This window comes from Fukomys damarensis, unplaced genomic scaffold (genome assembly GCF_012274545.1).
Source record: "Fukomys damarensis isolate Sample0158 unplaced genomic scaffold, DMR_v1.0_HiC HiC_scaffold_15, whole genome shotgun sequence".
In the NCBI taxonomy this organism is placed as follows: Eukaryota; Metazoa; Chordata; class Mammalia; order Rodentia; family Bathyergidae; genus Fukomys; species Fukomys damarensis.
In genome coordinates this window covers 37,020,863-37,043,123 of record NW_022900927.1, presented here as the reverse complement: position 1 = coordinate 37,043,123, position 22,261 = coordinate 37,020,863, and the positions used below count along the sequence as shown (strand labels likewise).

At 32.9% G+C, this 22,261-nt stretch overlaps 1 protein-coding gene across 1 annotated transcript in view; it reads right to left on the bottom strand.

Moving 5' to 3' along the window:
• Positions 1–22,261, bottom strand: part of Trhde (thyrotropin releasing hormone degrading enzyme) — a 388,565-nt gene that overhangs the window by 160,334 nt on the left and 205,970 nt on the right. Inside the window, exon 5 of the mRNA XM_033763780.1 lies at positions 19,947–20,060. Within this exon, the coding sequence (XP_033619671.1) occupies positions 19,947–20,060 (114 nt within the window). The remainder of the gene's footprint in view (positions 1–19,946; positions 20,061–22,261) is intronic.

Here is a 22,261-nt window from a genome sequence, read left to right as displayed (position 1 = left end):
TTTTATTGGTTCTTTGGGGTTAGGGTTATTTTTCATTTTTGCTTTACTTTGCTCTATTTTTTCTATTTCTGGGATATTCTATTGTACATTTATCAAGAGTGAAAGTAATTATTTCAACACTGTTAAGAACTGAAAACTCAAATCCATCAGTAGAGAAGTAAAATAAATTTTAAACCCATAAATGTTATGAAGACTACGCATCTGTTGAAATAATGAAGTTGCAGGACAGTATACATAATATGCTGCTATTGGTCAGGCAAGGTGCCACATGCCTGTAATCCCAGCACTTGGTAGGCTGAGGCAGGAGAATTGCCGTGAGTTCGAGGCCAGCGTGAGTTACCCAGTGAGTTCAAGGCCAGTGTGAACTATATAGTGAAACCCTGTCTCAAAACCAAAAACCAAAAATATAATATGCTGCTATAAGAATGGGGAAAAAATGAGAACCAAGACCTGTCATGTAAAGGTACAAGATCCCAATGATGAATGTAACTGTACTGTATACCTACAATGTACCATGTACCAATAAACTCAATAAAATTAAAAAAAGAATACATTAAGGGGATATTGACAAAAATGGAAAAGAGCAAAATCCATAGTTTGGAATACAAACTAAAAAGATCATTTTTGTAGATGTAAAGTCACAGTTGAATGTAACTGTACTGTATCCCTAAAATGTACCAATAAACTCAATAAAATTAAAAAAAGAATACATTAAGGGGATATTGACAAAAATGGAAAAGAGCAAAATCCATAGTTTGGAATACAAACTAAAAAGATCATTTTTGTAGATGTTGCAAAGAAAGTCACAGGGAGTGTGCAAAAGTTGTGTGCACCGAGCAAAGAATAAGCCCGGGTCTAAAAGACAAGGGTTAAAATTTTTTTGGCAATGCACAGAAGTTTGTATACGAAGTCTTGGAAAGAGTTCATCCATTTAAAAATAATTTTATAATGTTACCATTTAACGTATTAGTACTTAAGATTAGCTGTGAAGAGAATTAAGAATCTTTGTTAGAGGATTATATATATATATCTTAGAAATTCTATTTCTAATTATCTCTATATGGATTCTGCTTCAATATGTTAATGTCTAAGGAATTAAAAGAGAATATGGCTACTATAGCCACAATCACAGGAGATGGGTGGGAAGACAAGTAAAGATAAAGGTACAGGCAAGTTCCAAAGGAGATGCTAAGTGTAATGAAAAGCAGTGTGAGGCAGATACTTGAGAGACAAAAAAAAAAAAAAAAAAAAACAAAGAGTAACATAAATAAGGATAAATAAAAAAAAAAAAAAAAAAAAAAAAAATCAGAGAGTTACCTGAATTAGGATCAAAGAAAAATACATCAAACGAGAGCCAAGAAGATGAGATCCAAGACTGGGCCAGTTCAAGTAGCAGTGAGGTATTCATAGGCATAGAGAAAGGAGAAAAAGAAAAATCTGAAGATAGACATGGGTTGCATCAGAGAATCACAAGGACTCAATTAATTTTCTAAGAGGATGAATCTGAACACAAGTGACTTCCAGTGTTCCGAAAAGACAAGCACACTGCTGTCAAGTTGGTGAAAGAGGCCTCAACTGGAAAAAAAAACATCTGCTGTTCACTAGCTGCCTGACCTTCAGAGAGTGGCTCAAACCCTTTAGATCCTGACATCCTCATTTATAATCAAGTGTGGCTGTGAAGATTAAATAAGAGAATTTGTTCTGCAAATATTTATTAAGCACCTGCCATATAGAAGATGGTATAACTAGTTCCGAGGACAGACAGATACAAAGACATGGAGTATATTCCAAGACTTTCGAGTAGTAGGAGAGGAAAAGATGGAAGCAAATATTAAAACACAAACTGTTTTATGTAAAATTAGAAGCAGACTCAATAAATAGTATGGATACACCAAGAAGGCTGTGATTTGTTCTGCCTGAGGAAGGGCAGAAAAAACTTCTGAAGTGATAGAACTAAAAACTAAACTTTTAATGATGATTTGAGTTTTCTAGAAAGCAATCAGAGAAAAAGGGTACTTTGGACCAAAAGAGATTAATGGGAAAAGTCAGGGAAACCTTTCAGCATGTTTTTGTGGGGCATCCAAAGAGTTTTGCGAATGGCAAAAGGCAGAGAATGAATTACTAATAAAGAGGGTGAAAAGTTAGACAAGGACAAAATTACCAAGGGTTGTCTAGGCCAAGAAAGCCGGAGTTAGCAAGTGACATCATCAGACTCACAGATGGAGAGAGAAATACAAGTAAACAGCAAGAGAGTTAACTGACTGATGAGCAACTGGAAACAGAAACAGGCAGTACTGGACAAGAATAAATAAGTATTACACAACATGAGCTTTATCTTTGTGATCATAAAGTGTATCAATTATGTCTCTAAAAGTTTTATGATAATCAGTGGTGATCACACAAGGTATTTACTTGAAAATCCCCAAAGCTATGAATTAAATACAGATATAAACAGAAATACAAATAGAAATGTGTATATATTTAGATATATATATATAAGCATATCTACACAGATGCAAATATTTCCTTTTCTCAGTAATTTCAAGTTCATGTAATACAATACTTTATTCTAATTTTTTAATATTCATAATATTCTCTCACATGGGCACTTTTCCATTTTTGGACTCACATCAATAAGAATGCCTGACAAATTATTTGAGCAGTATGTCTAATTTCACATGTGTTTGCTGCCCACTGTATAAACAAAACATCCTATGTTGCAGCCTGGGGAAACTCAACTGAGGCCCATGTGCTGCCTCCAGCTTGTTAATCCCATGTGATGGCTCAGTATTAGTAGCTTCTATGGAGTTCTATGAGAATAGAGAGTAGAAATAAAAGTTATGGGTAAAAATGCTTTCAGTCTGTGTGACCATGTTGCTGCAACCTCAACTGATTTATCGTAAAAAGAAGAAATAAGATATAACATGTAATTGGTGACTTAACTGTCCAAAAAATTTATACTACCATATGAAAAACACTTTTACCATTCTACAGGTTAAACAATATGTCACTTGAATCAATACTAAACTGAAGCACTTGCTTGTGGGATACTAGAACAAGGGAAACAGGTATACCTAGCATTGCAGAGTTGAAACTTTTATTGTCTTTCATGACTTACTCAAATCATGACAAAAGGTTGAAGTAGAGGAATATGATCAAGAAATCAAACACAAGAAGTTAACACATGGTAGAAAATTCAATCAGGTTTTATCCATGTAAAATGGTATCAATGCAATGTTGTAACTATCATCTTTTGTAAACATATAATACTTTATCATATTTGTGAAGTTATTTGTACTATAAATTTCCTATATCATTAAGTTATCTTTTAAAATTTTATATTGCTACCATGTTTTTATAAGATTCTGAAACACCTGAAAGCATCTTCAGCTAGATTTACTTATGAAAAATTATATCATCATTTATCTGACTAGTTGATATTTTATACATAACTAAATCATACATATAGGCAAAATAAAAGTAAAGAGCTCGTAAAAAATTTTTGTTTTCATATAGAAATGTTTTCCAAAATCTCATGTTTAGAATATGCATGCCTAAGATTTTAGTCATGTTCATGTGTGGCTTGTTAACAAAGTTTGTATTGAAATCAAACTTGTGTAAACTGTATACAGTAAGCATTGAAGAATAAACTTCAAAGAATCACCATTAATACCCTAAATCAAACAAGCCTTATACCAAAAAGTTTACCTCTGTATTTGTTTGCATAACCTGTCACAGATAGCATCACATGAACACAATATAGCAGACATCTCTGTTGACATAATGGTATTGTGAGATTTCACATGAAGCTTAAAAGTAAGTGAAATTTGTTTCATATGTTCTTATTTCTTTATTAGCCACATTTAACCCACTATAACACCACAAATTCTCTAAGAAACCTTAATCAATGCAAAGGCAATTATATTTCTACAAGAAAGTCTTGGATGATTTCATAAGCCTCCCATAATTCCAGATAACTGTCTGCACAGCACATGTCTTTATGAGCCATAATACTCTCAAACAAACACGGGTAAAGAGAGTTACACCGTGAATCTTTTCAGTGACGATATCTTTCAGCTGTTGGTGTTTGTTTTTAGCATCCAAGATGAATTTGTCATGTCTCATATTATACAAGATGTGATACAGCTAAGGGAAAATTCTAGGCTAGAATAGAAAATGTAATGCATCACACATAGCCATACTTTAACTATGCAGCTATATTGATATGGCAGAAGTTATTATCTATCATTAAAGTTTTCATTAATTATGGTAATACTGGGTCTTACAGAACAGTCGTGAATGTGCTCCACATAATGTTAATTAAAATGATAGTTTGAGTAGGATGTCTAATAGCTCATTCTACTACTAGCATCCCCTTCAAAATATCACTGTAAATAGTACATACGCCATGAGCTTTTATATAACCCTCTTACAACACGTATGTCACTTAGCTCCCCTTTGTTTCTGGGGATTTCTTGACACCTTTTGTTGTTGTGTTCAAACATGTACCCAATCCAGTTTCTTATAAACTTAATCTTTAATCTCAATGTCCTTTTTTGGTTCAATAGATGAATTCTAATGTCAACATAGATGTTATAATCTTTTTTAAGTGACCTGCTCACCTTCATTTCACTATTTCCTGTACAGTTTTTGCTAAAACTTTATTACTGAACACTTCATATATGCCACAATTTGGTGTTGAGAAATGGTGCAAAATATCCTCTGACTTAATAAAGCATTCCATCTAGTGAGAGATTTACTTCTCCTCTGCTAGTTAACATGAGCTCATTCCTCCTCTTCCCCAGTGTCACTTCAGGATCCTATCCATAGGTGTACATTTCTGACAGGTACTACTTCCTTCATCTTTTCAATAACACGATCTCTGCTCTGGCAGAAAGAATATTTTCCTTTTTCTATATGCTTAATTTTTTGACAAACGGATGTGACATTTCAATAAAATTGAATTTGCCAATCAAAATTTCTTTTAAAATGATGTTTCCCATATCTTTCAGAAGAAGACTTCAATATTTTAAAGATACAAAAAAATAAACTCATTAAGGCACAGTAATGTTTCATTGATAGTATGCAATTCAGAGCATTTTAAATAGATATTGACGAGTCATTTTAATAGTTTTGGGTTTTGCTTAAATTCTAATTTAAACTTTCTCATACCATTCAAGTCTGGTATAATTCCAAGGATAAACTAAGCAGCTCCCAGCAGTTATTAGCATGGTTATCTAGTGACTTACTAATTTTATGTTATTTTAATTTGTGAAATAAATTTGAAATATTTAACAAAGTATAACAAGCAACAGCATAACACCTTCAATACTGAAAGCTCAGAAAATCAATCAACAAGGAGGACTGGAGCTGAGTGAAGCCACCAGTGCAGACCCCTCTCCCACCAAGGCCTCCCAACAACCAGCAGACCAGTGAGAACTGGAGCCACTCAGGCAATTCCAGCAACCCAAGAGGCACAGGAGTTCTTAAAGGCCATTGCCCTGAGTTAGAGCAAAAGTGAATAACAGTAAGAGGGCCTTACTCCTTCTAAGTCCCCATCCCAAAGGGTAAAGTTACTATACTGATCATATATATTAAACATTTATATATATATATATATATATATAGAGAGAGAGAGAGAGAGAGAGAACACTAATGCCCCCAATGATACAAAACAAATATTAAGCGACATGAAAAAACAAATAAGCACTATTACAATTGTAATGGGGAGACCTCTATAACCCATTATCACAAATAGACAGATCATGTAGACTAAAAATCAACAATGAAATACTAGAAGTGAACCAAGCTTTTGAACAAATGGATATAATAGATGTCACCCCATAATACCAGAATATACATTCTTTTTGGCTACACATGTATCATTCTCCAAAACAGACCACATGCTAGCTCATAGAACATGATTAAGTAAATGCAAAGAAATTAAAGTTACCCCAAGTATCTTATCAGACCAGTTCAATTCAACTGAAGATCAATAGCATGAGAAACCATAAGAACTTCACAAACACATGTGAAATTGAATAATACTCTCGTGAACAATTAATGGGTCACAGCAGAAATTAAAGAAGAAATTAGACAGTTTTTACAATTTAATGATAATGCCAGTACAATATACAGGAACCTATGGGATAAAATGAAAGCAGTTTTACATGGGAAATTCATAGCAGTGAATGCCCACACTAGAAAAACAGAGTGACCTCAACTAAACAACCTAATGGTGAATCTTAAGCTCCTACAAAAAGAAGAGCAAGAGAAACCCAAAGCTCATACAATGGAGGAAATCATAAAGACCAGAGCAGAAATCAATGCAACAGAGATTAAGAGAATGATGCAAAAAAAAATCAATGAATCAGAGTTGGTTTTTTGAAAAAATAAATATAATCAATAAACTCTTAACCAACCTTATCCAAAAAAAGGAAAGAAAAGGCTCAAATTCATGCAACTAGGAATAAAATGTTGAAGTCATTACAGATCCAGCAGAGATCCAGAGAATAATCAATACTTACTCCAAGAACCTGTACTCTAATAAAATGGAGAACACAGAAGAAATGGACAGATATCTAGATACATATGAATTACCAAAATTGAACAAAGAAGGTATAAAAATTCGAAATACCCCAATTACAATCAGTGAAATTGAAAATGTAATTAATAATTTACCAACAAAGAAAAGCCCAGGTTGTGAGTTTCAGCTTTACTGCTGAATTCTGCAAGGTATTTAGAGACTACCACTACTCTTTAAATGTTTCAGTGAAATTGAAAGGGAAGTGATACTTCCAAATTCATTCCTGGAAGTAAGTGTTACTTTGATTCTAAAACCATGCAAAGACCCAACCAAAAAAGAGAACTACAGGCCAATCTCCCTAATGAAGATAGATTCAAAAATCTTTAATAAGATACTGGCAAGCAGAATACAGAGGGTCATCAACAAGATCATACAACCTGAAAAACTCAGGTTTACCCCAGAGATTCAAGGATGGTTCAATGTACATAAATAAAAATTTAATACTCTATATTAACAGAGTCAAGGAAAAAACATATAATCATCTCAATAGATGCAGAAAAAGCATTCAACAAAATTCAACACCCATTCATGATAAAAAACCCAGCAAAAAATTGGAATAGATGGTCTTTGTCTTAACTTTATAAAGGCTATCTAATGGGGAGGGGAGGGAGGGGTGAAGGGAGGGCAGGGACAAGGGGAAAAATGAGAAAAAAAGACCTGTCATGTGAAGGTACAGGATTCCAGTAATGAATGTAACTGTACTGTATACCTAGATTGTACCAATAAGCTCAATAAAAAGAAAAAAAAAACCCAACAGCCAACATCATCCTAATTGGTCAAAAACTGAAAACCTTCATGCTAAAATCAGGAACAAGACAAGGATTTCTAGTGTCACCACTTCTGTTCAATATAGTTTTGGAAACATTAGCTACAGAAATTAGACAAGAGAGAGAAATAAAAGCAATAAAGATAGGAAAGGAAGAAGTTAAATTGTCATTATTCACTGATAATTTGATACTCTACATAGAAGACCCAAAACACTCCAGCAAAAGACTTCTAGACTTAATTGACAGATTTAGTAAAGTAGCTTGATACAAGGTAAACTCTCAAAAATCAGTAGCTTTCTTGTACACAAATAACAGATTCACTGAGAGTGAAATTGGGGAAGCAATTGCTTTTACAATAGCATCCCCCAAAATGAAATAGCTAGGAATCAATGTAATAAGGGAAACAAAAGACCTCTACAATGAGAACTACAACACTCTGATAAAAGAGATCCATGGGGATATAAGAAAATGGAAAAATGTCCATTGTTTCTGGGTAGGAAATATCAATATAGTGAAAATGGTCATACTTTCAAAACTGCTGTACAGATTCAACATAATCCCTATTGAAATCCCAACAGCATGTTTCACAGATCTAGAGAAAACAATCCAAAAATTAATCTAGAATCAAAAGAGAACTACAATAGTAAAAGCAATTCTAGGCAACAGAGACATGGCAGGGGATATCAGAATCCCCAATTTTAAACTATACTACAAAGCTACTGTGACTAAAAAACAACATGGTTCTAGAAAAGAAACAGATCTAGGAATCAGTGGAACAGATTAGAAGACACAGAATCAACTCCTGACATACTCAGATACCTCATCTTTGATAAGGGAGCCAACCATTCTCACTGGAGGAAAGATAGCCTTTTTAATAGTGTTGGATAAATTGGATTTCAACTTGCCAAAGATTAATGTATAAATTAAAACTAGACCTGTATCTTTCACCTTGCACTAAACTAAAATCCAAATGGATTAAAGATATAAACATTAAACAGAAACACTAAACTTTCTGAAAGATAAGTTAAGTAGAACTCTTGAAGTTATTGTCATAGGAAAAGACATTATGAACAAATCCTGAGTAGCACGGGAAACAGCACAAAGAATCAACTGGGATCTCATCTTTTTAAAAAGTTTCTGCACTGCCAGAGAAATCACCAGCAGAGCTATGAGACAACCCAAAATGTGGGGGAAAAGTTTTACCAGCTGCTCCTCAGACAAAGTTATACTATCTAAAATATATAAAGAACTCAAAAAGATCACACCCCCCAAACATAAAGACCCAATTCAAAAATGGGAGTCTGAAATGAACAGACATTTCTCAGACAAAGAAGTAAAAGCAGCAAATAAACATATGAAAAAATGTTCAATGTTACTGGTCACTCAAGAGATTCAGATGAAAACCACACTGAGATTCTATCTAGCCCTATAAAGAATGGCTGCTATCAATAGGTCAACCAATAACAAATGCTACTTGGGTTATGGGGAGATAGGAACCCTTCTTCATTGTTGGTGGGTGTGCAGATTGGTGCAACCACTGTGGAAATCAATATGGAGATACCTCAAACAACTAGGATTAGAAGTCCCATTTGACCCAGCTATTCCTCTGCTGGGTATCTTCCCAAAATAATTAAAAGAATCATGCCACAGTGATATATGCTCACATATGTTTATAGCAGCACAGTTTGTAATAGCTAAAACTCAGAAACAGCCCAATTACCCATCAACTGGAGGCTGGATAAAGAAGATGTGTTTTGCTTTGTTTTGTTTTGTTTTTTATAAAATGAAGTACAACTCAGCCATAAAGAATGAGAAACTAGAGATATTTATAGCTAAGTGGATGCACATTAAGGCCGTATTCAAGTGAAATTAATAAAAGTCACATGTGTGCAAATACTGAATAGTTTCTCTGGTGTAGAAATCTAAAAGTATAAATAAGTATCAAAATATATAATTGATATGTAATAGAAAAGGTCTAAAAGGGTAGAGGAAGTGGGAGAGATAGGGGAAAGTTAAAAAGGAAAAAAAATACGTAAAAAGTAAAAACATGGAAACAAAGTCTTTGTAAACAGGGAAGAGTGGAGGGGGTGAAGGGAGGGCTGGTGAATGGGGAAACATAAGAACCAAGACAGTCATGTGAAGGTACAAGATCCCAATGATGAATGTAACTCTACTGTATATCTAAAATGTACCCATAAAATTAATAAAGATAATAAAAGAAAATCAATCACTTCAGATAGTATCTCAAAATAAGCTAATTATATTATTCATTCTTCAGGAGGCTGAATCTGAAGTAGCAATCCATTTGTAAACTGCAAAAACATTAAAATATTACCATCCCCAACTCATTCAGAAAAGACATGGTTACACTTAAATCATGTGAAGGTAATTTTTTGCTCCTATTAACATTTGTGAAGTGTTATTCACAAGGTACTGCATTGAAAACAATTTTGAACCTTAAAAATATTACCATATACTTAATTTACCAATTGCTAACAATAATAATGGTAAAAATATTAACTCTTAAAACTATCCTACAACATGGCAGCACAGATCACAGATATTTCATGCATACTTAGAAAACAGAGCAGCAAGATGACACAGTTATTAAGAGAGAGGGAGCAAATATTTAATCCATTGGATGAAAAAGAAACAACTTCATTCAAGGAATATAAAATAACATAATAGGACTAAACTGGTAAGAGCTGTGAGACTTTGAGGGCACATGTTTCATCCTCATTAAAGAAACCTGCAAAAATGTGCATCTAATAAATATTTGTTAGTGAAAAATGAACAAATCCATATCAATTAATCCCTGAAAATAGTTGGTCATTTTGAGACCAAGAAGTGCCAATATGATGCTTAGCAAATGAAAAAAATATTATTTTGTTATGGAAAGCCAAATTATTTATAGGCCTAGTAAGTTATAGTAGTATAAAATGTCATCTTTCAAAAGAAGTCAAAGATTTTTTTTAATGTTTCTTGCAGGCTTAAAAGTAAGGCAATAAATTTTGTTTAAAGAGGTTTTTAGGTTTTAATTACTCATTACAAATACTGTATCATGAGTTCTAAGTATTTCACATTGAACCAGGTTTTTAAAAGTCATGTGGATAGTTAGGAACACAATGCAATCAATGTTAAATTTTTCTCTGAAGGCGTAGTTAACCTAAACCTTTCATTAGACAACTCAGGAATAGGTAGATAGATAGATAAATAGATTAGATAGATAGATAGATAGACAGATAGATAGATAGATAAACATACTACCATCCCACCACCACTAACACTCCAACCAAAAGAACAAAAGTCTGCTTTTCAGGATAGGTAACTATCATCCCAGCAAAGCCGTAAATTTTAGAAAAAGTAGCAGGATTCAAAGAGGAACTTACCTGTGCAGAAAGATACTTAACATCTAAACAAAAGAAATAGCCTTGGTAATTAAGTCATTCTGAGCAGATATTGGAGCCGTGTACTATAAAAAAGGGGGAAGCTAGAGTTACAGGGAAGTGAGAGTAGGCGTCCCTAACATGCATGATATCATGTGTTCCATCCTCAATACTATGAGAAGGAGCGGGAGGGGAAGAAATGAAGGGGAAGGGGAAATGCCCTTATTATTCCAGGATGTGGCCAATACTCTGAGACTTACTGGACCAAACTTTACTTTCAAAATATCTGAATATAGAAAGAGTCTGAGTCAGTTGATGGTCCTGTGGTTTTGCTACTTCACAAACCAAGCAGCTATTGACAAGGCCATGGCTGGTCAACTAAGATTCAAAAATGGAAAAGAAAAATATCCTAAACATATCCATACTGATATAAAAAAACTTAAGATAAAATGTAATGTGTATGAGAAAATCATATACAGCAGTTCTGTACTAATATTATCATGAGATTTATTCCATAGGAGCTAGCACAGTGAATGGCTCATTTGGGGTGCTAATTAAATCTTTGAATTGAGTAGAATGAATGAAATGTATAAAATATATAAATGAATAGGAAGGGATAAAGTGCCAGCAGTATAGCAAACTAATTTATATAAAAGTATTGAGCTGGTGCACTGTGAACAGCACTTAAGAACAGCACCATTCAGCTATAAATAAAATCTAGAGATGAGAAAATAAAATTATTAAAGGAATTAATTGGACACAGGTGCTCTTGAAGATGGTTTGCTAGGGGGAGCATTCTCAGATATCTTCAGTTTTTTTAAGCAAAAAATGATACAAACTTACAAAAATAACACTCCAATCACTATAATTTTATTTCACTAATCCCAGTAATAGATGAAAATATAAAGAAATAAGTTTTCAAAATGGGATCCATAAATTTATGAATGGTAAATATACAGAGGTTATTCAGCTCAGAGTCAAAATATGTTCTATAAAAACCTTTTGGATTCATGGTTGAGGAGAAGTTCCTGAAGGGTGATGTAGTCGATGTAATATCCTTTAGACGGTTTTTAAAAAGACAATAGAGATGTACTCTCGAGATACCCAGCAGAATGTCTTAGCTCTATTTCCCAGTGAGCTGAAATATGTAAAGTATTTAGTGGTACACAGAGCTACAGCGAATTTTACTATTAAAATTGTTACAAGAGTAACTGAGGCAATAGCTTAATTAATCTCAAATTTTCTTTTCTTAAGAGAGCAGAAAGTTCTTTCATGTGTTTGCATTTGATCACTTGAAATCACTATTATTTCTCATACCCTTGTCTATTAACATCGGGCTAGTCAAATAATCTTGATAAAAAGGGGGAGAAAGTTATAGACTGAGACAGTCAATCCTTGCTTAGAAATAAGTTGTATTATGTTTTCTGAAAGCAGAGCTGTCTGGATAAATATGGTTATTAATTAGAAAGCTAATGACTTATTTGTTACTTGTGTTCAAACCAAACTTTTGTTCTGTTCATGTCAGAGGCTTTACCAAGCTAATTATTCTTTGTACGGGAAAATGCTGAACAACGACAGATGCTGCACAATGCATGTATTGTAGGAAGATAACATTTTTAATAGGGGTAGCAAAAGGGGCTGATAAAATAGCAGTATAATTTGCGATGGCCAATAGTATATATTTAAGAACAGTGACGCTAAAAAGAACATCTTATCAACTTGGTATGAGTTTCTGGCATGGTCAAATTTTTAATTTTTCAAGTAATGCCAGACAAGGTTTTAGCAAACTGGAATATTCTGCTTACTAAGTGCTCTTACTTGAAGAGATAATAAATAAGCTAATTTTCTTCTGCAATGTTTCTACACATAAGAAAGGATGGCCTTGCTGTATTGTTAGGCTTCAATACAAGTTTTCTTCCTAAAAGTGTCAAATCCTATAATTTTATCAGTTAGTTTTTAAATCCTAAGGAAATACAGAATGACCTTGACACCACTGAAATCTGCACACAGCCTTCAAAAGAAATACATTATTCCATATGCAATGCTCATTTATCTTTTATCTGTAGAGTGAAAGTATAAAAAAACCTGAAACAATCTTTCTGAACAAAATTACTTTTAAAAAATCATCTTTTAAGAATATGTATGAAATTTTCAATTTACAGCTTTGCTTTAAATATTTAAAATCATAAGAAAAAAATGTGATAATACAACTGAAAAAAACTTTTCAGACACTTACCTGAATAAATATATAAGAATACCGAATATATAAGAATACTAATGAATCATGCTTTTCTCTTTCCTTTCTAAAAATATCTTACCTACACAAAGCTATGCTTCCAAAATGAGAGTTAATATGCTTTAATAACATGAAAGATCCTCAGAAGTTTCCATTTCCCAACAAATGTGAAGCAGTCTTTATTTTTATTTGAAAAATAAAAGTTAAACAACAATGTGAATGTATTAAATATTCATCATCTATAGCATTAAACTTAAAAATATATTTGTGCTACAAAGCTTCCGAGACAATTAATATACTTCAACAATTATATGATTGTCCAGCTTTGCGTATTCTTTGTAACAGATGCCTTAACAGGGCTACTAACAAAGGAAGATAATATATAAAAAGAATAGAGTTAGTCCTAAAATGAGGGAAAACGTAAACACAATCTGTTATTGTATTTAGCCTCACTGAGAGCTATTTAAACATGCTAATGTAACAGATGCAGCTCCCATGTTAAAGTTGTTCCGTGCTAAAATTCTTAGTATTTCTTCACTCACTATTCTTCAAAATCCAAATCTCAGGCCTGATTAACACTGGCATTGTTTTCAGATTATCCTAATTTGTGTTCTCTTTGAGTTTGAGCATAATCCTCAATGCAAAGAGCTTTAGGACACACTAGGATCCCTCTACTCTTGCTCTGAGTGCAGATAAGACACTGGAGACATTTTCCTCTGATGGTATTAGCTGCTGTTCTCCCTGTAGCACTCTGTCATCTAATCCTGTGGGGAAAAGCAACCCTTTCTCCCAGAGTAGGAGCTATAGGTCTATAGTTCCTCTCCAATGGGAAAATATTTTTTCTCTTCTAAAAAACAGAGTGTCTTCAGTAGGGGAAAAAATGCTTGCTGAGCAGGGAAAATGGTAAAGTAAAGCACAGTAAAAGAAGAGTTTCATTTTGAAGACTGAGTCCCCAAGAGACCCAGGCAGGCACTCCAACTTTCCTTCTTTTCTTTCAATGTAAATGTCACTTTTAAGCTACTGAACAGGATCAAAAAGTACACAAACCCTCAGGACTAATCCTAAGAAGCTTTTCATATTTATCATATTCATGAGATAAGAATCACTTGAGAATAAGATATCACAAACCAGTTAAAAACAGTTGTATTACTTTCTAATTTAATAGTTCTCAAGATTTGGATAGTACATGAGGGCTTCAAATATAATAGACTAACAAAATAGACAGCAAACCAAGAGGATATAATATATACACACTTACTTAGTATTCAGTATTTACAAGATAAGATTCTAAGTCAATTTATAATTTCCAAATGATCTACACCTAGCTCCATAATTTTACCAGGCAAAAATTCACTATATTGAGGGCTTATTTACTGCAAATGTTTTTTCTGGTTTGTTTTAGATTTTGTTATGTAACAACAAATCTAGTTCATGCAGTTGAAGGTGACAAATTAATGGTTGCCACAGTGTGTCATTTTCTAGACTGTGTTTGAAGCTATTGTTAATACTGATTGCATTACTCTAGCCAAGGTGGAACAATTGTTCTAATTAGTTGTCCTTCCTGGTACACCAAGACTGAGATTTCCTAAAGGTTATCAAATATACTACAGGCCAGTGCCAAAGAACCAGGGGCTAGGCCAAGTAGGTAGCAACTTTTCTATCCTCAATAAATTGAAGAGGATACACAACAGTCTCAGTACCCAAAAGCCAGACTGAGCTGGACGACACCTCTGAGAAGTAGTCATTTCCTAAGGGTTCTAAATACTAGATAATAAAGAGCCTCGCCATAAGCACCCACCCAGGAATTAGTTTTATCAGGCAAATATATTTTGATTCTGATGAATCACAGGCAATAGAAACAATATATCAACTGCAATTTGAATGTATATTAAATAAGTGTAAAAGTGTGTGAAAACATTTTCCCTTACAGACGAAAAATGAACATCTAACCAAGTAAAAGATCAGCCAAAACTAAATTATTTTCTCTCTACTTTTCTAATTTTTCCCTTTAAATAACAGTGTTCAGTATGATTTAGAATAATAAAGCAATACAACTTTAAATTTAAGCCAGAAAAAGTTGAACTCAGTAGTCTCAATATTTCTTTAGGCCAGTGTTTTTTTGTTTTGTTTTTGCTTTGTTTTTTTCAAATCTTTTGGGGAAAAAAATGAAATATCTTGACAGTAAGAATGATTTTATTCCAATATCTGTTATAATCTAACAATTTTTGTTGAGGCGCATTACTATACTCTTCTAAAGGCAGCATTAATTTTTACCATTTTAATCCTGCTTATGATATAGACATTTGAGAGCATTTGTTAAAGTTTTAGGCAATACACTTTTAGATAGTCTAAGTATTTAGCATAATGAAGTTTAGTTACATGTCCCTCCATTAATAGTTTTCTTTGTGCCTAGTGTTCTTTTCAAATTTTGGGGAGAATTCCCTGTCGCAGACTTTATCAATCTATAACTTTAAAGTTATTGCTACGGGAGGCTCAGTAGCATAGCAATTCCTTTAAGAAAATAACATACACTTATGTTTAACGATTCTCATTATAGAAGCACTTCCCAACAATGCCACATTCTAGAGCCTGGAGGCAGCACCTACACTGTGTATTATACACATTGTAATGAAAACCTATACAATATGCAAGGAGGTGTGATTTGGCCTGCGTCAGCAACACATATACAAATGAGTTCTTCACAGCATGATTGTACTATACCCTTTTCCTGTATTAAAACTATTTTATCACTGACATTTTCCCAAAGGAAATGACCAGGAGTTGTTGAAGAATAGAACAGAATATGTTGAGTTAGACTTTCCTTTTTATCCTTTTTGAGGAAACATAACAAGACTTAAATAACTGCCATAAATATTATACAGGAATTTGATCCATCTAACAATATTGTCACTAAGACCCAACAATGATAAAACAATCTTAAGCAAAAGACAACTTATCCCATGAAATGTGTCCTTGGCTCTAAGTTGAGGAAATTGCCTATAATGATCTTGACATCTCTTCTGTTTATTGAAACACTATCTAAGTAACATGTTCCTATGGAATAGTTTATGTCGCCACTATAGATAAAGTTGATTTGGTGAGATTAAATGTAGACCCAAAATTCATAGAAATTGTTTTGTAATCTACACATAACCAACATAAATCTAAGGTGCCAAAACAGATTACTGAGGTGGGAAAAACGAGAGCATCTATACATAAAATCAGTGCACCTTTCTAATGGAGCAATCAATTTCCAGGTCCATGAAGCCACCTCATATTTGTATAGTTTCTCAAACATTGCAAAGAACTCACAAAAATTATGGGAGGCAGCACAGTTGTCTCATTTTCCAAATGCTCAAGATGAATGGCTTTCTTCGAATATGAATTTCTTATTTCCTAGCCAATCTCCTTACCTTACATCATACTATCCTGTAAAGACCACATCTATAAAATGGCAAATTAAATTAGTCTTAATAGGAAAAATATTATCAAAAATTATTTAACACAGTATTCCTAATGTAAAACTGATTGTTTCTATATTAGAAAGTGGTTCTGAACACACACACACACACACACACACACACACACACTAACACTTCACTAACAGTTAATTAAATAAAGTTAGTATATATCCAACTGAATCAAAGCAAGAGCTTCCTAACAATACCATGTAACATGGGGCTGCTTTATTGATGTTCCATGGAAAGCAGAATGTCATAGTAATCTCCCTAGCAAATTGAAACTGCATTTCCGCACTTGAGCTCTGATACCTAAAAATGACAAAAGCACTGTTTTTAAGATTAGAAGCAAGAGAGGTCAACTTCCTGAATTTCTTTATTCCTGACATGAGCCTGGTTTCTACTTTTTCTATTTGAGGCTCAGGTTCAGTGAACTCAAGCCATGTCCTCAAAGATAAATTTCTGCATGTATCATAGTAGTATGAGATGCTATTGAAACAGCAGTCACTTTTATTTTATTCCTTTCAATCATTTGCTAATACTATTATGAAAAATAGTGCTGGAACAGCCTTATAGTCACTTGATGTACTCTTTTATTTATTTAGCTAATTTATCCCTACATTTTTATTTACAAAGAAGATGGTAAAGATATTTGGAGACAATTTGTTTGCAGAGTTCCTCATTATAGGCTCCATGAATATAGTAAATTGAGGTGTTCTACAAATTAAAGAAAGCTGCTGAAAAGCAAAATGATAAAGATCAGAAAATATTTGTAGTCTCACAATATGAACAGAGACACTCTAATAACAATTGTTTCTAAGTGTTAATTATCTAATTAATTGTGATATAATTCATTCTCTCATTTATTAGCTTGTGGGTAACTGTAATTGTGTCATTAATTTCAATTTCTTAATATATATTAATAAATGAAATTTTATAAATTAATCATCCCGACTTTTTTTTTAAACTCTAGTATGTGGTTTGTGTTTTATTAAAAGACAAAATCCTCAGATATATTATTTATAATCTATGTTCATTTCAATACCTTTTGTAAAAATCTTCTCTAGAACATACATTTACAATTTAACTGATGACATAAAAATATGAACAAATTGCTCAAAGACAAAAATAGTAGGACACTGAAGCTGAAGATATGTGGCCATACTTAAAATCTGTCAGTTAAAATTCTGTTGTATAATTTTGTTGATCACTTTTAATGCAAGATATATTTTTCATAATGATGAAAAGAATTGTATTACAAGTGGCTCCATGAGCTAAAAAAAACTACTTAAATGAGTGACATGTCATTTGTAATGAGAACATCTTTTAATATTGAGACATAATGAAATTATAAATCAGTAATAATCCACAACATAATGAAAATTAAATGAAAATTTTAAAGTTGGCTCAAAGTCATCTCAAAATCAAATGATACTTTTGGAAATGTTTCAGTAACCTTAAACATTTAAGTTTTAAAATTTCACACTTGTTGAAGAATACTTCAAATAATATTGCATGTATGCTATTAGTGGGTTTATTAAAAGTTCTTTAAAGGTATTTTGAATTAATTTTAATGTCAGCAATTGGTTTCAGTACATCACACACACACACACACACACACACACACACACACACACACACAGATAAGTGAACCATGTGGCCTTCTCAAAATAGGGGCAAAACTTCATGCACGTAATTAAACATATTGACATAGTATTATTATTGTAAATTCTTCTCTGCGAAATAACTTAACATTGTTTACTCAGTAAGAATCAATTGAATTTGAGGTAAAGAAGTTATATGATGACTTATAGATGACTTCATATTTCATCTTGGTTTACAAGCTCTTTAAATCATACTTGGAAAGATGACAATTAAGTAATCAAGCATTGTCAATTATTTAAAATATAAAAAGCATTGTAAAAATATATGAAAGTGAGACAATGATTAATGGATAAATGGATAAAAATATGATTATACAAATATGTGTGTGTGTATACACACACATATATATGGAATATTCTTCAGCCTTAAAAATAAAAGAAAACAAATCCTGCCACTTACAACATGAGTGAACGGAGAGGACATTATGCTAAATGAAATAAACCAGATACAGAAAGACAAGTATTAGTCTCACTTATATGAAGAACCTAATGTAATGGAATTCTTCGACGGATATTAGAACGGTGGTTGCCAGAAGCTGGAGGAGGAAGAATGAGGAGATAGTAGACAAAGGACACAGAACTTCAAATACGCAGATGTATAAGACCCAGAGATTTACTGTACAGAGCAATGCCTGTGGCCTATGATAATGTATTGCATACTTCAATTTTCTAAGAGGTTACATCTAATGTTAAGTGATCTTATCACAAAATAATGATAATAAATACAGAGGATGAGAGGAAACTTTAAGAGGTGATGAATATAATTATGGTATAAAATGTGGTGAGGTTTGGGGTATGAAATTTGCCTTTACTTTCATCAAGTTTTATACATTAAATATGTACAACTTTTTTATATGTTAATATCTACATGAAGAGATCCAATATATATTTATCTGTACATATATAATTCATGCATAATACACATAATTCATATAAATAATCACCTATGCTATATAATAAATGGAATCTGAGCTTCTGGAAGTTCAATGTTTGCTCACATCAGTTTTTACTAAATAGTATGACATATTTAGAATTTGAGATCCAAAAGAACATATACTCTAGGTTCTATTTAATATATGTCACTTACAGATCAATGAAAGTTTAAAAAATGAAAAACTGATATAATAAGACATAAAAAGTACACTTTCCTACTGGGGATTTAGCTCAATGGTGCTGCACCTGCCTCTCAAGTGCAAGGTCCTGAGTTCCATGTCTTGTACCAAGAATAAAAAGTACACCTTCCCTTCATTTTTTCTTTGCTAGTGCCTTAAAACACCATGGCTGAAGGCACAATAAACTTCACTATAAACTGCACAACTTTATATGTACACACATATTCCAGGAACATATGCATAATGTGTATAACTCTTCATAAATAATCTTAATGACTTTATAATAGGTCATTAGTCCTAAAATGCGTATATAGATATATAGATATCTATAGGCATGTATATATAATACATCAAGAGGTTTATTTAGTTTGTGTGTTTTTCTATCTCTTGGAAAAAAGAATAATCTCTCATTTTCCCATATAATTGAAATTTTCTGCATTAAAACATTACTTATTAATTATTGTTGACTTTTCCATTTTAAAGGACAATTTATCTTTATTATAAAATGCTGCAAACCAAAATAATGCCATTTGGACAAATTGTAACATTTTGAAATTGATCTATAACAAGTCAGATTCTGTTTAGCTCCTAATAAATAAAAGATAACTCTTTTAAAATACTAGCATTTTAATTGTGGTTACTTTTCTCTGTTAGACAGATAACTGTCATACATGCATAAGTTGGTATTTTCAGTCACCCCTAATGGGAATTCCAAATGATTAGAGGAAAATGCTTACCATGTTCCAGCCAGGGTAGAGGTAGTCTGTTCCCACAAATTCAAAGTAGTGAGCAAAACCTTCCTTCAGCCATACATCTTCCCACCACACAGGAGTCACAAGGTCCCCAAACCACTGTAGTTAACAAAATGAATGAGATTCAGATAAAAGAACATCTATCTCAGAACAATTTTACCTAAAGTTAAATTACTAAGCTATGATTATCATAACTGGAAGTCATTTTGTAATTGGCCTTATGATATTAATATGTATTGTGGTAAGGCTATATTGATTTGTTTGACTACCTGCGTGATGCTAGATTTTTATAAATCTATTCAGGAAAGAACAACAACAACAAAAAAGATCCAGGAACACAACGAAACTATTTAACTTGGAGAAGAAAGGACTCAAGAGAAAAACAACTGATGATACATGTCTTCAAATAATCAAGGCCCATAATACAAAAGAAGGAAAATATGGGTTTTTTGGAGGGAGTGGCCCGATGAGGAGCAAATTGGGAATACTGGATGGAAATCAGGACTGGTAAATATCTGCTGAAAATGTTGAAAACCAACTAAGATGCTCAGTTTGAAAATGCTAACTGGAGAGGGAGTGAGCACCTAACCACTGCAGGTGCTGAAGCATCAGCACCTTCCAACAACAGCCACAGCTTGGAGAAGACTGACCAATAGGTCCAACTGAGGGATTGTATGGCCCTTCACACCTGACTCTTCATAATCTTTGACATGTAGGCCAGGACGAAAAGATAACTTCATGAAAAATACTGAAATTTTAATTGGTGTTTTAATTAAATCGCGATGCATTACTATGAAACATTTTTAGCTCAGGAAAATATTAAATAATTTCATTTTTGTTTTGATTTCATTGAAAGCATATATTACATTCCAGGAACTATCTTAAGATTTGAGTTCAATGATGAAAAGCTGATAATGTCACTTCCTGTACAAGTGACTTATTGTGAAGGCAGAGGAGATGAGGTGAGGTAGAGAGTAACGACTAAACATGCAAATGAACAACATAATTTCAGATTTAAGAAAATGTGATAGAAATTGACTGCTTTAATTTGTCAGAAGCAAAATGATCTTGTGTACACGGGTGACATTTTGAACCTAGACTTTAATGATACGAAGGAATCAGCCGTAAGAAAGCCTTGGGCAAGAGGATTCCAGGCAGATATAAGTAACCCTTAGCATGAAAACCCTATATAGGAATCAGCTACTTAAGAAAAAGACCTGTGAGGCTGGAATATAGCAGATTAGGAAGAAGGAAGGGTGAAAAATCCAGAAAAGCAGACAAATATCAGATCATGGACAACTTTAAGAGCCACAGTAAAGAGCTTGGTGACTAAGGATTTGAATAGCAATAAAGTGTCACTTATTTCAAGGGATCACTAACTGAATACAAATAAAAAATAGCTCAGAATATGCTGGTGACTACAAAACATAATTTAATACTTTTATTCTTTACTAAAAATACATGTTTTTTAATCCACACTGTCTTCAGAATCACCACAACAGATAGATAGGGAGGGAGTAGCATAGAAATGAATGTGACAATGATTGTGAAAGTTGTTATAAATATTTCTTCTACTTACTGGTTAATTCCCTCAGAGTAAGTAACATGCCACTACTAAGCTATTAGCACAAAGCACCTTACGATATAAAACAAATGAAAGTGTTTTCTGAACAAGGTAATATTATCAATTTGCTTTCATTTCAAAAGATTTATACATCTAACTTGTTATTTATAAGAACATTCAAAAATTAAACTACCCTGATTCAAAGAGCTGAAAGTTTAAGTGGAAACCACTGTCATTAGCATGGAAGAGAAGCCCCAGATCTATTTGTAACAGATTCCCCATGACTCATGAGGTAAGGAACATATGTCTGACATGGTCAGTATGAAAACTACAAATAACTTACAGGATCATTACAAAAGATGACATTTAGTAAATGGTCATGCAGTTTGGACCAATTTATCCTTTAAGTCATTTTCATTAATAAACATTTATTTAACAGTTTACCACTTTTTTCATTGATAGCATTTTCCACATCACTGTTTCTTCAGTGTTTCCAGCTTCTACAATGGTTTGGGTTTGCAATACATTGAAGTCATAGTGTTTCACAATGAGATTTTAGGTGTTTCAAGTAAAAGACTATCCATAGTTACTTGTAACCAGGACAGATATTACGTTCTCTTAGCAAAAACATTTACTTTCAGTGTTTTTTTTTCATTAAAATCAAGCTTCAGATAAGCATTGCAAAATCTCTCTGGTACCTTCCACTCTTGTGCGAAAGTACGTAAAATAAAGTGAA